The sequence below is a fragment of the Diabrotica virgifera genome, chromosome 7 (genome assembly GCF_917563875.1).
Source record: "Diabrotica virgifera virgifera chromosome 7, PGI_DIABVI_V3a".
Lineage (NCBI taxonomy): Eukaryota > Metazoa > Arthropoda > Insecta > Coleoptera > Chrysomelidae > Diabrotica > Diabrotica virgifera.
In genome coordinates this window covers 2,139,385-2,154,302 of record NC_065449.1, presented here as the reverse complement: position 1 = coordinate 2,154,302, position 14,918 = coordinate 2,139,385, and the positions used below count along the sequence as shown (strand labels likewise).

Genomic DNA, 14,918 nt, shown 5'->3' with positions numbered 1-14,918 from the left:
AGTTGTTGAGTTCGTTGTGTAAATTAATGGTTGATCTGGGTCTTTAGAATAACTTGGTCCTTGATCTTCTGAAGTAACTGTTATATTTTCTGAAGAAATCGTTTTTGCAAGGTCGCCTGTCAATTCTTCCAAATAAATTTCAGTCAACTTACAAGATTTCTCAGATTCAAGTTTCTCAGCACTGACATCAGCAAAAAAAAATGGTTATATCTATTGGCCTTATTTCTGTTACTTTAAAACCATTCTTAGCTATCTCCGCCGCCTGGCATTTCAGAAATAATGCCTTTTACAATAGTTCTGCTAGATTTATGCGAGCCGTCTGAATATGGGCCCCTAGCCCATATTTACTTCACAAAAGGGGCCCATATTTCAAAATATGTACGTTCCAGAAAAATATTAGCTTATGATTTTGTAATTATTTTTTGTTCCTAACCTACATTAAAACCATTTTCCTTCCTTTTTCTGCCACACAAGCATAATATATCAATTCCGAAATAATGTCAATAAACACAAATATCACGTAATATAAATTTACCTAATAAAATTTTTTCAAAAGTCAAAATCAAACGGTCTAGACTGTGTAACAACAACATATATACTGGTCGAGGAATCTGTAAATATATGACAAGAGAGGGGTCTTCTAGTATATTTGGGCATTTTCTAACATATAGCACTACTTGTTTCATAGATAGTGTGTTGGCCCATATTAAATACATAGCCCATATTCGGACCAGTTCCTCTATCACCGACCGACGGCGAGCCGAGTAAGTCCGCGATCTTTAAACCCGCGTACTTAAAGTTTGCGTGTGTATCACGCGCTTTTTAGTCAGAACTGCCTATGTGTCTCTGTTTCTTTAGCGCTCTCCAATTTGAAGCACAGTACAGTGGAACCTCGATTATCCGTCTCTCCATTAACCGTCACTTCTGTTAACCGTCAGGGTACACACAGACGTTGTATTGACTACATAAGCAAAAATTTTAATTTAAAAAAATAAAAAAAAAAGTTAATTTGATCTGTGATGAGGACACAGACGGCTATCCATTGCTGACAGATAAAGAAATCGTTGAAATGACAACAAAGGCGGACCAAACAGATTCAGAAGCTGACACAGACTTGGAATTTGACTGTAGATATGTAACTGACAAAGATTTGCGTAAATAATCTAGAGAAGCTGCATCGCACATGCAATAATTCATCGAGTGGTATTCTCAACAAGAAGCAGCCAATAAAGTAGATTGCATGATCTTATGCCGATTAAGAAATTCAGCCGTCGCAAAATGTGAAACAACAGTAAAACAAACAAAGATTTCAGAATATTTTAAATTGATTCGATTGTACGAACACAAATCCCTCTAATATTGCCAAACAAAACATACAAATGAAATTTGAGAGTTGTACTATGAATATTTAAAAATTTTAATGTTCTGTTAATCGTCTTTTCGATTATCCGTCATACCCTTGGCCCGGTGGCGACGGATAATCGAGTTTCTACTGTATTATTAAAAAAAAAGAAGAGTTAAAACTAAATATAACGTTGTACGTTTATTTTGACATTTATCAATGTCTAACAAGATTTTTTGTAACCCTTATTTTTTATTTATTTTATGTGCTTTCCAAATTAAATGGACATAAAATTCCAAACGTTGAACCACCTTCAGAGACATTACAAGAAGATTTTAATAGTATTATCCAGCGCAATCAGCATTTACTTTATAAAGAATTATATCTACAAAAAGATGCTTGGAAGTGGAAAGCCAAAGAAGCGAGAACCGATCAAAGATTTTCCGACTATAAGAGACATTCAGAAGTTTATAGAAGAGCTTCCTTTTGACGCTATCAAAGTTGATAAGAGTGTAACTTTGAAAGATTTGCTTGGGGAGTTATCAGATTTTAGCGAAGACGAGGATTGGAAGGAGTTGATTGCAAGTGTACATGATATGTATAATGATAACTATGTCGGAAATGAGCAATGATTGTGACCAAGACAATGTGTTCAGAAATAATAGGAATTACTTATCATTATTTATAATATAAAGTAGAAGATCTATAAAATACTTTTTATTTTATAACTCATATTTTTATAAATATCTAAATTGCTACGTAGCAACGTATCTGCAAGTAGGTATATAATGTTATCAATTAAAATACCTTTATATTTTTAATTATATACACTAAAATAATTTTTGGGCTTTATTAATTACAATAAAGGAATTACAATAAACTAATAAACGTATACAGGGTGAGTCATGAGGAACTGTACATACTCCTACCTCGTGGAGAGGCTCCTATGGGGAATAACAAATGACCATTAAAAAGTGTCTGCTCCCATTGTTTAATAATATACAGGGCGAGTTTCGAATTTTGACAGAAATTTGTATTCGTCATAATTTTTGAACGGTCAGATCGATGTGTCTCTTATTTTGGTCAATCGTTACACTATTACCACCTTATCAACTGATTTATTCAAACAAGAAAAAAATCAGGTCCGGCTTCAAAAAAATTAGTTAGTTTGGGTCTTAGAAAAAATTTCACCCTGTATATGCTTTTTGAAAACTATAATATGAATTTTACAAATTAGACAAATAGGCAATTAAAATGACATATTTATTTTTTTCCCCACACGATTACTTAATTTTTTATAAAAAAATCAAATTTGAGTATGAATTAAAAGTTTGGTAAAGAAAACCATAGATTTAAAAAAATAACTTTTATTACAAAAATTAATTTTTTTTGAACAAATATTTAATTTATGTTACCACCCAATCAACTGATTTATACAAACTAGAAAAAAATCAGGCCCGGATTTAAAAAATTAGTTCGTTTTGGTCTTAGAAAAAATTTCACACTGTATATGCTTTTTGAAAATTCTAATATGAATTTTACAAATTAGACAAATAGGCAATTCAAATGGCATATTTTTTTCCCCACACGATTACTTAATTTTTTATAAAAAAAAATCAAATTTGACACTGAATAATTAAAAGTTTGGTAAAGTGAACCATAGATTTTAAAAAATTAACTTTTATTACAAAAATTAATTTTTTTTGAACAAATATTTAACTTATGTTACCACCCAATCAACTGATTTATACAAACTAGAAAAAATCAGGCCCGGATTTAAAAAATTAGTTCGTTTTGGTCTTAGAAAATATTTCACCCTGTATATGCTTTTTGAAAATTCTAATATGAATTTTACAAATTAGACAAATAGGCAATTAAAATGGCATATTTATTTTTTCCCCACACGATTACTTAATTTTTTATAAAAAAATCAAATTTTGAGAAAAACGTTGTTTAATTTTTTTTATTTTTATGGCAAAATTTCGATTTTGACAAATTTGATTTTTTAATAAAAAATTAAGTAATCGTGTGGGGAAAATTCATACTAGAGTTTTCAAAAAGCGTATACAGGGTGAAATTTTTTCTAAGACCAAAACCAACTAATTTTTTAAATCGGGGCCTGATTTTTTTCTAGTTTGAATAAATCAGTTGATTGGGTGGTAACATAAATTAAATATTTGTTCAAAAAAAAAATTAATTTTTGTAATAAAAGTTAATTTTTTTAAATCTGGTTTCTAGTAAATATTGTTCACTTTACCAAACTTTTAATATTATTCATAGTCAAATTTGATTTTTTTTATAAAAAATTAAGTAATCGAGTGGGGAAAAAAATTAATATGCCATTTTAATTGCCTATTTGTCTAATTTGTAAAATTCATATTAGAGTTTTCAAAAAGCGTATACAGGATGAAATTTTTTTTAAGACCGAAACGAACAAATTTTTTAAATCCGGGCCTGATTTTTTTTCTATTTTGTATAAATCAGTTGATTGGGTGGTAACATAAGTTAAATATTTGTTCAAAAAAAATTAATTTTTGTAATAAAAGTTATTTTTTTTTTAATTTATGGTTCACTTTTCCAAACTTTTAATTTATACTCAAATTTGATTTTTTTATAAAAAATTAAGTAATCGTGTGGGGAAAAAAATAAATATGTCATTTTAATTGCCTATTTGCGTAATTTGTAAAATTAATATTATAGTTTTCAAAAAGCGTATACAGGGTGAAATTTTTTGTAAGACCCAAACGAACTAATTTTTTTGAAGCCGGACCTGATTTTTTTCTAGTTTGAATAAATCAGTTGATTAGGTGGTAATAGTGTAACGATTGACCAAAATAAGAGACACATCGATCTGACCGTTTAAAAATTATGACGAATACAAATTTCTGTCAAAATGCGAAACTCGCCCTGTATATTAATTAACAATGGGAGCAGACACTTTTTAATGGTCATTTGTTATTCCCCATAGGGGCCTCTATACGAGGTAGGAGTATGTACAGTTCCTCATGACTCACCCTGTATATATCCAATCCTGTTACTCCGTGAAGGTAACTCCATTTGAGTGCTTGTTTTGTTATGTCTGCATTTTCTTTCCTCAGGGTGTGTCCCAGCCAATTCCATCTTTTCCTCTTTATTGTTGTTCTGATGGGTTCTTGTTTGATTTTCCTCCATAGTGTTACATTTGTTATGTTATTGGGCCAATATATACCTTTAGAATTTTACGTAAACATCTATTTGCAAAAACTTGGATTTTATTTACATTTCCGTCAGTTATTGCGCCCATGTTTCACTCCCATAAAGTAGCACAGTTTTCACGTTACTATTAAATAGCCTTATTTTAGTATTTTGGCTAATCTGTGTTGATCTCCATATATTTGCGAGGGTTCCAAAGGCATGTTGTGTTTTTCGTATTCTCTGTTTAATATCTGTTTGAGCTCCACCTTTTGCACTGATTATACTGCCTAGGTAGCAAAATTCTTGAACCTGTTTTATTTAAAAAAAAAATCCACAAGGAAAAGAAAAGGTTTTCCTGTAGTTGGCTGTATACCATCAATCACAAAATTGGAAAGAAATCCTTTGTAAAAGGTATAAAATTTTTTTTATTAAAAATCCCTTAAAAGGGCTACATCACAACAAAACGTTTTCGATTTTTATAAAAAATCATCATCAGTGTTCGATAAACTGGATGCTAGCTGAGCCACAAAAGAAAAATATCTGGGTAAAGGGTTTTTACCCAGATATTTTTTTTTCTTTTGTGGCTCAGCTAGCATCCAGTTTATCGAACACTGATGATGATTTTTTATAAAAATCGAAAACGTTTTGTTGTGATGTAGCCCTTTTAAGGGATTTTTAATAAAAAATTTTTATACCTTTTACAAAGGATTTCTTTCCAATTTTCTGTTTTATTTCTTGTTGGTTGATGTATAGTTTATCACAGTTAGTTACTCCTATTCTCATCTCTACTGTCTTGTTCGTGTTAATTTTAAGACCCACTTCTGCCGATTTTACCTCTAGCTTTCTTAACATGCTCTTCATACCATCTATTGTGTTCGCTACGAAACAGAAATATCATCTGCGTATTCCATATCTGCTAGTTTCTTGTTCTGAAGGTAGTTCCAAGGGATCCCGTTTTTTCTTTCAATGGTTTTTTCCAGTATATGGTAAAGACATAGGTATATTAAAGAGCAAGGGTGACAGTATGCAACCTTGTTTTAAACCTACTTCTATTGTTATGTTATCTGTCATTCGCCCTTTTTGCAGTACCTGACATGTTGTTCGCTGATACATCATTTTTATTATTCCAATGATCGTAGGAGGTAATTTATTTAGCTTTAAGATTTTCCACAGGGCTGTATGTTTTATGCTGCCGAAGGCTTTAGCAAAGTCTATAAAGGCCATTATCAAGCCTGCGTTCTTCGCTATAGTTTCGTCTATGATGATTCTTACCGTCGAAATTTGGTCTATACAGGATCTTCCCCTTCTGAAACCCGCTTGTTATTTTCTGAGATTTGTGTGCCTTGTATGACAATAAACGTGCCTTTGATATAAATCAAATATTATCTCAACAGAAGTAGAAGACATACAGGGTGAGGTATTGGTGCGAGGATTCCAATTACTCGTTTGTCGTAAGAAAAAGTAATTTAGGTAAAAGTTGAGGCACAAATAGGACCATAATTTAAAAATATTTTGAAATATACAGGGTTACCCGTATTGGCAGGGTGACACAAACTTATGTTTTTTTAATGTAACACCCTGTATATTTTTACATTTTTGGATTCTCCTGGATGTCTTCTTTCTTAAAATATAGGGTTTTTAACATTATACGAGGTAGTTTAAAAAAGATAATTACGTTTTTTGTTAATTTCGTAGCAATATTCACACCCCGCAGAATTGTAGTGATTTGACTGTAATATTATTGTTTTTGTGCTAGAACTTGATAACAAAAATGTGCTACTAATAACAATAAGAATTTATCATCAGTAATTCCCCGATAGACGACAACCAAGAAGAGAAACTTTTGACAATTTACTAGAACGATTTCAACGGGCTGGACACTTAGATTACGAGAAATTCGATTGAACAAAAACTACTGTAAACGAATAAAATTAATTAAATGTAATCCTTAGTGTCACTGAGGATCTGCATATTATTATGACCGTTCTCATAATCTAAGTGTCAATTTGTTGAAACAGTGTTAGTATACTTTAAAAAGTCTCTCTTCTTGGTTGTCGTCTATCAGGTAATTGCTGATGAAAAATTCTTATTGCTAGTAGCACATTCTGCCTTACACAGATTATTGAAAAGAAAGTTGCCGTTAACCATGAAGTACATTTGTTGTATGTAGACTTGGGGAAGGCATATAACAGTATTCCACAAAATAAACTATGGGAAGCAGTGTTAAAATAATTACAAAAAATTATAGGTATGGTAGTACTTACTTGTAATCAATACATGCTTGACTGTCAGGACATTGACTATCCTCAGTACATTCTCCTTGGAAACAAGCTCTAAGAGGATCTCCGGTAAATCCACGAGGGCAAGTACATACTGGGCGTTCGTTATTAGATCTGTCGAAACCTGGTTCACAATGGGCGTTGCTACCACAGGGATTGGGTTCGCATAAATCTCCTAGAAATGCAAACAGATTTATAAAATTCTCACACAATTAGTCATTAGCTATTTTGTTATTCAAAAGATTAATTCTATCCGTATACTTTCATCTGGGATATATCCAGCCGCTATATTTAGGGAAGTACACTGACCCTTATATTGTGAATAGCTTAGTACCGTAAGTACAGACAATACACGGACAATTCCATTATTTGCTGACGTAAGGAACTAGCTTTCTTTTTCGTACCCCAAGTCACGTAAAAACAACTTAAATAGAGTAGAAGAATAGTCGTGGCAGAAAACACAAGTACTCGCAGTGTCTCATCTCGTAGTGTATTACAAGTACTTACTTGTATCTCGACTTAAACAGTTGAACGTTATTTCGGTTCGCAACTACCAATAATATTCACCCGTTTTATACCGCTAACGCGGTTTTGGGATTATAGCAGGATAGTCTGCTATCTCAAGTACCAATACCCCACGTCAATCTTAAATTGTACGGTTAAATTGTAGGTGGTTACCACAAAGTTAGTGGAAGCTGTACTTAATTGGAGTGACCAGAAGGCGGCACATCTAGGCAAGAGATACCCGAAAACCCAGCAGATAAGGTAAGCGCATATATTTTATGAGCTCATATAATATTTACTGGTAAAGGCACAAAGAGAGAAAATATCAGACTGTATTACTACACGAAACATTATACAAATTTTAGTATCCTGTCATTCTCATTAGTTTGTAGTAATAGTAGGAAATAGTTTTCAGTAGTAATTACACAAGAGCTCTAAAATTATCGAATTTTTCCCGAGTGACACTTTGACAGTTTTAATTTCACGACCCGAAGGGGAGTGAAATTATGTCAAAGTGTCACGAGGGCAAAAATTCGATAATAATTTTAGAGATCGAGTGCAATTTGTTGCAATTATTTCATGAATAAAACTGTTCAAAACCAAAATTTTATTGTAATTTATTTATGTAAGTACAAATTAGTACAATTAAACACACAGCTGTTATAAATATTTGACGGTTGAAAGTCATCACTTTTATAATTTTTAAAACATTAATTGTCATTACATTAATGTCACCGAATGTTTTTTTTCGTGGCAACGAAGGCATCTGACGTAATATACCTGACGACGGGATATTATCAAAAATTATCAGTTTAATTTTTATTTCTGTAGCTTTCTATTGGTCAGAATCTCCTATGAATGAAATAATCATTATTATTGACCTTTCATTTTTTTAGTTAGAATGAATGTATTAAAATCACTTCTATCTTTATATTTATTGGCCTAAATTAAGTCCTTTAGGAAGCAGTGGTACTTTAAGTACACAGGCTAATTACCTTTTCTCAGTGAACCAGCACCTATAGAACATGAGATTGATTAATTATTTCATGCATGTGGGGTTTAATTGCCAGCCTTCTAATGACTATCCAAATCAAACACGGCAGACTAGCGAATGTCTCCTGACTGAATGTTTCCCACTCAAGTGGTTAGCGTATAAAGGAATCATCTACTTTGACGGTTATAAACGAAACCAAACCATGAAACCATCATGAAAACAACCAAATAATATCGTTTTCTGTCTTTTGGGCTATATGAAATGTGTAAAGGTTCACATCCTCTAGCAAAAACTTGTTATTGCTTCTTCTTCTTCTTCTTCCTCTTTATAAGCAATTCTGCTTGTTCATTGGAGGATTGATAGCTCTATGGAAGGTTGTCACTCCATCTTTTGCGCGGTCGGCCGATACTTCTACAGATTGGTGATTTATCTCGTGCTATTTTGACCACACGTGTCACCCCCATTTTGGCTATGTGGTTATTCCATCCTTTTTTTTCTATTTAGTGTTCATTCGTTTATACACTGTACGTTACATTGTCTTCTAATATCTTCGCTCCTCTTTCGATCTCTCAGTGTATTTCCTGTAATTCTTGTCAGTACTCTCATCTCTGCCGTTTCCAATAGTCTTTGTGTTGTGGATGTTCGGGTCTTGTTTCTGATGCATATGTCATTATTGGTCTTACACTGGCTTTATAAATTCTTGACTTCATCTCAGTGTTAATATGTCGGTTTCGCCATATAGTGTTATTAAGGCATCCTGCCAATCTATTTGCTTTCTGTACGTGATTTCTAACTTCTTAGGTAGGTCTCCGTAACTCGACAATGTAATTCCAAGGTATTTTACTTCCATTACTTGTTCAATACTGATACCATCAATTTCTGTTTTGCATCTGATTGTTTCTTTACTGATTACTATTGTTTTGGTTTTCTGAGATGAAATTGTCATACTGAATTCTTTTGCTCTTATGTTAAATCTGTGGACTAATCTTTGCAGACTATCTTCATCTTGGGCGATCAATATTGCGTCGTCTGCGTAGCAGAGTATTTTTACTTCTTTTTTTCCCATTCTATAACCTCTTCCTTTGTTGAAGTTTTTAATGATTTCATCCATGATTAAATTGAAAAGCATAGGACTCAATGAGTCTCCCTGTCTTATTCCGCTGCCTATATCTATAGGTTCTGTAAGTTGTCCATCTATCCCGACTTCCATTTTGTTATTTTGGTAGATGTTCTCAATAGTTTTTATGATATCTAGAGGGACTTCTCTATTATACAGAAGATGGATTACATCTTTGAGTCTTACTCTGTCAAATGCTTTCTTTAAGTCAATCAGACATAGAAATGCTGGTCTATTATACTCTAGTGATTTCTCAGTAATTTGCTTTATGACGAATATTGCATCTGTACACGATCTTCCAGTACGAAAACCCTGTTGTTAATCTGCTAAACTTATCCTCTGATTCATCACGTCTTGTAAGATTTTAGTTGTAAGTTTTAGGGTAGTATTTAACAAGTTGATACCTCTGTAGTTTTCTGGCTGCTTTTTATCTCCTTTTTTGAATAGTAGAATTAGTTCGCTCGTTCTCCACTCTTCCGGTATTTTATTGTGTTTTATGATTTTGTTAATTAATGTTGTTAATTGTTCTATCATTGCTGCTCCACAGTATTTCAGTAATTCGTTTGGTATTCCATCCTTACCTGCAGCTTTTCTGTTCTTCAGCTTTTCGAGTGTTTTTCGTACTTCCTGTGCACTTATATTAACATCTTCATTTGTGGTAATTTCTGATGTTTCCGGTTCTAGCATCATTTGTTCTTCCTCTGCATAGAGCTTTTTTAGGTAGTCAATCCATGTATCCTTTTCTATGTGTGTTGGTTCTATTAGTTCCTTTACCTCCGTTCTTTGACCTCTTATAAAGCGCCATATTTCCTTTTGGAGACCATAAAAATCATGTTCCATTTCTTCCGAAAAACGTTCCCAGTGATCATTTTTTTATTCTTCTTACTAATGAATTATGTTATTGCTTCGTTGTATTATTGTTATTGCTTCGATGTATTAAAAATTCAATATATGGCGAAGGAGAATAATTTGTTAACCTCTCGTGTCCGAATTAACGTCATTTCAGGCTCTCTTATCTTCAACAGAGACTCGGGATTTCAACAAACACGGCAGGCCCTCGAATGTCTCATGAATATTTCCCAATCAAGTGGTCAGCTTACAAAGGTACCATCTACATGCCTATCAAGATGATAGTACAGCAACGGAGATAGCACGCTAAGAAGATAATGAAGTATTACAGTTAACTAAGAAAAATCAAATTTATAAGATTGAAGTTCTTACTTGGTTCAAAAGGTCTGCAACGGATGAATGGATCACCAGTCATGTCTTTGGGACAGGAACATACAGGCGTTAGTCCTCTGAGTTCACAGTTAGCACCAACTCCGCAAGCTCCTTCGCAAGGGCTCTTGCAAATACCATAATAACAAGCAGGTTTGGAACTAGGACAGTCTACGTCTCCGTAACACTCTGGCTGACATGAAGAGTAAGGATTTCCAAAGTAGTTCTAAAAAAGATAATAATATAATAGATATAATAATAAAAAAATCACCAAACACCCCGTCTTCTTGGAAAGGAATTGGAAAATTGTAAACATGGAATACTCCTAAATGGAGAACTCCTAAACAACATCCGCCATGCAGATGACACCGTTATTTTGCAGACAGTTTAAACAATTTACAGCAACTCAAACAAAGTAAATGAAGTAAGTGAAAGATTTGGACTACAAGTAAACATATCAAAAACTAAATTTATGATCATCAGCAAAAATAAAATTAGAGACGTCCAACTGCTTATCAAGAATACACCAGTGGACCGAGTAAAGCAGTACCTATACCCATCTTGGAACAATAGTAAACGCACAGTGGAATCACTCACAAGAAATAAAATGTAGAATAAGAAAAGCTAGGACTACATTCAATAACATGGCCAAACTCTTTAAAAGTCACAATTTTAATCTGGAGATAAAAGTCAGGCTCCTACGATGTTATATCTTCTCAATATTCTACTACGGAGTTGAATCCTGAACACTCACTGAACTTTATGGAGAAAAAACGTGAAGCCTTCGAGATGTGGCTAATGATGACCAATTTAGTACCTACCGGACCATTGAAACTAGAAAACTGGAATATCGAAACAGTTGACAAATACATCTGGGCCACTAAATACAAATAGGTAGAGACAGCCTAACATGCGTATTATCTAGAAGAATAGCTTTAGGATGTGTAGCGTATGGCAAATTAAGAGACGTGTTTAAGGAAAACATCCCAATAAAGCTAAAAAAGCATTTAACCAGTGCGTACTTCCGGTGTTCACTTATGGAGCTGAAACACTGATATTGATTAAACCATCAATTAGAAAAGATCTATGCTTAGACTAACTTTGAGAGACAGAATACGAAATGATGAGATACAGCGAAGAACTGGAGTGTGACAAGAAAGACAGAGAGACAACAGATGGACAAAGAAGATTGCAGACAAGCGAAGTCGTGGGACACCACCTACCAGATGGACGGACGACAATAAAAGAATAGCGACCATCTTGAGGAGGCTTACGTCTGACAGTGGACAAATTTGGCTGTGTGATGATGATGATGACTAAACACTTACCTTGGGACATTTACAAACTGCTCTATGGTTGCTAATTGTTTCGCATTCGGCATTTTTACCGCATTGGCTCAAACAAGGATTCTGGCATTTAAATTCGATGCAAGCAAGCGTAGGACCACATTCGACATCACTTTCACATTCATGACGGCATCCTGCCAGTGGGGATCCGTGGAATCCTGGTAGGCAAGAGCAAGTGGGTACTTCGTTTTTTACTTCACAATGGGTGTTTGGTCCGCAAGGACTTGGATGACAAAGTTCCTCTAAAATAAATGACAATAAAAAACAAGAGTCAATAAAAAATATTCTACTATAAACTATAAGTATATACAGGGTGTAACAAAAATACAGGTCATAAATTAAATCACATATTCTGTGACCAAAAATAGTTCGATTGAACCTAACTTACCTTAGTACAAATATGCACACAAAAAAAGTTACAGCCCTTTGAAGTTACACGATAAAAATCGATTTTTTCCGATACATCGAAAACTATTAGAGATTTCATAATGAAAATGGACACGTGGCATTCTTATGGCAGGAACATTTTAAAAATGAATTATAGTTAAATTTGTACACCCCATAAAAATTTTATGGGGGTTTTGTTCCCTTAAACCCCCCCAAACTTTTTTGTACGTTCCAATTAAATTATTATTGTGGCACCCTTAGTTAAACACAATGTTTTTAAAACTTTTTTGCCTCTTAATATTTTTTCGATAAACCAGTTTTAATCGAGATACGGCTTCTTTTTTAATATGTTAACATAAAAATTTTATGGGGGTTCTGTGCCTTTAAACCTCCCAAATGTTTGTGTACGTTCCAATTAAACTATTATTGCGGTACCATTAGTTAAACAGGATGTTTTTAAAACTTTTTTGCCTCTTAGTATTTTTCCGATGAGGCACCTTTTATCGAGATAAAATATTCTTTTCTAATATGGTTCAAAATATACCTCAAACTGTAATTTATAAAAAAATTTCATATTATTACCAGGTCTCTACCATCGTACGTAACAGTATACAAATATGTGGTGGATTTGACAAATATTCAAAATATCTCGATAAAAACTAGCTTTTACAAAAAGTACTAAGAGGCAAAAAAGTTTTAAAAACATTGTGTTTAACTAATGGTACCACAATAATAATTTAATTGCAACGTACAAAAAAGTTTGGGGGGGTTTAAGGGAACAAAACCCCATAAAATTTTTATGGGGTGCACAAATTTAACTATAATTTATTTTTAAAATGTTCCTGCCATAAAAATGCCATGTGTCCATTTTCATTAAAAAATCTCTAATAGTTTTCGATATATCAGAAAAAATCGATTTTTATCTTGTAACTTCAAAGGGCTGTAACTTTTTTTGTATGCTCATTTGGACTAAGGTAAGTTAGGTTCAATCGAAATATTTTTGATCCCAGAATATGTCATTTAATTTATGACCTGTATTTTTGTTACACCCTGAATATATACACAAATTGTTAGAACTTTGGAAGGATAGATTAAATTATGAGTTTAAAATTTTTCCTGTTGGTAACCTCTTTTAGCTGACTTCTACACAGCACAAAATCAATTAAGAAATATAATTATTATATCGGTGATTTCGATGCTCAATCATAACAGAAACCCCAAAAGTGGTACGAGTACGAGTAGTAAGAGTATTTTCAGCTTACGAGTAGGTCTCTACAGGTTGTCAAAACTAGAAATAACTTGTAATTACCCTGAGTCTTATTTTTTGATTACATACATCCATCCATCCATCCAATGGCACTACAGCCCAAATCGAGCCTTGGCCTCCTTCAACAAGCTTCTCCAATCATTTCGATTTACTGCTGTTCTTTTCCATGAACGCGTTCCCAGGAAGTTCCTGGCATCCTCATCGACTTCGTCTTCCCATCTCTTTTTAGGTCTTCCAACAGGTCTTTTTCCCTGCATTCTTGCATTTAGCAATTTTCTGGGGATTCTATTCTCATGCATGCGGACCACGTGCCTTGCCCACCGTAATCTCTGCAGTTTAGTGTATTGTGCTAGAGCTGGTTCACTATATTGCTCGTATGTTTCTCTATTATACCTAATTCGCCAGTTGTTATTTTCACGTATTGGGCCCAGTATCCTACGTAATATTTTTCTTTCAAACACATCTAATGCATTGGCAGATTTCTGTGTCACCATCCATGTTTCACAGCCATAACTTACTATGGGCCTGATTATTGTTTTATAGACCCGGAGTTTTGTTTTCCGGTGTACGTCTCGCGATTTGAATATGTGGCCCATCGCGAAATAGGCTTTATTTGCCAGCACAAGCCTTCTATTTATTTCCGGTTCTTCTTCATTGCTTGCGACCAGATCCATTCCTAGGTACGTGAATCTATTCACATGTTCTATATCGTCAATAAAGTGTTGTTGCGCCGGTCTATTTGATCTGGTTTGTATGAGCAGTTTTGTTTTATTTGTATTTATTGTTAGCCCTACTGCTTCTGCACTCTGTTTCAACTCAACGTAGGTTTCTTCCGCTGCATTCATTGTTCTGCTCATTATGTTTATATCATCTGCGTATGCTGCTAATTGGGTAGATTTGTTTGTTTGATTACATACATAGAACGTAAAAATATAAAAAAACTTGAATTCTGGAAGCGAGTTCATTTTGTTTATCTTAAAGGAGGGTACCTTTTGAGAGATTAAATTTATTGATTAAGTAATTGAACCCACTAATTTATAAATATACAATTAAGAAAAATAACAGATTTTAAATCATCTTAAACTTACCGGGATTAAATCTTCTACAGCTGGTAATAGGATCTCCAGTATATCCAGCAGGACAGGTACAAACGGGTACTCCTCTTCTTGCTTCACAGTTAGCATTAACGCCACATGTACCAACACATGGGTCAATACATTTGCCACCTCTGCACGCTAATTGACCTCTGCATTCACCGTCATCCAGGCATTCTTCCCTAAATAAATTTAT

The 14,918-nt window shown here is 33.6% G+C and overlaps 1 protein-coding gene across 2 annotated transcripts in view; it reads right to left on the bottom strand.

Annotated features, from left to right (window-relative positions):
* Positions 1-14,918, bottom strand: part of LOC126888360 (neurogenic locus notch homolog protein 1) — a 40,015-nt gene that overhangs the window by 9,672 nt on the left and 15,425 nt on the right. For both annotated transcript variants that reach the window (XM_050656538.1, XM_050656540.1), the window contains exons 4-7: positions 14,717-14,904; positions 11,957-12,216; positions 10,632-10,854; positions 6,781-6,970 (exon numbers count right to left, since the gene is read on the bottom strand). In XM_050656538.1, coding sequence (XP_050512495.1) covers positions 6,781-6,970; positions 10,632-10,854; positions 11,957-12,216; positions 14,717-14,904 — 861 coding nt within the window. The remainder of the gene's footprint in view (positions 1-6,780; positions 6,971-10,631; positions 10,855-11,956; positions 12,217-14,716; positions 14,905-14,918) is intronic.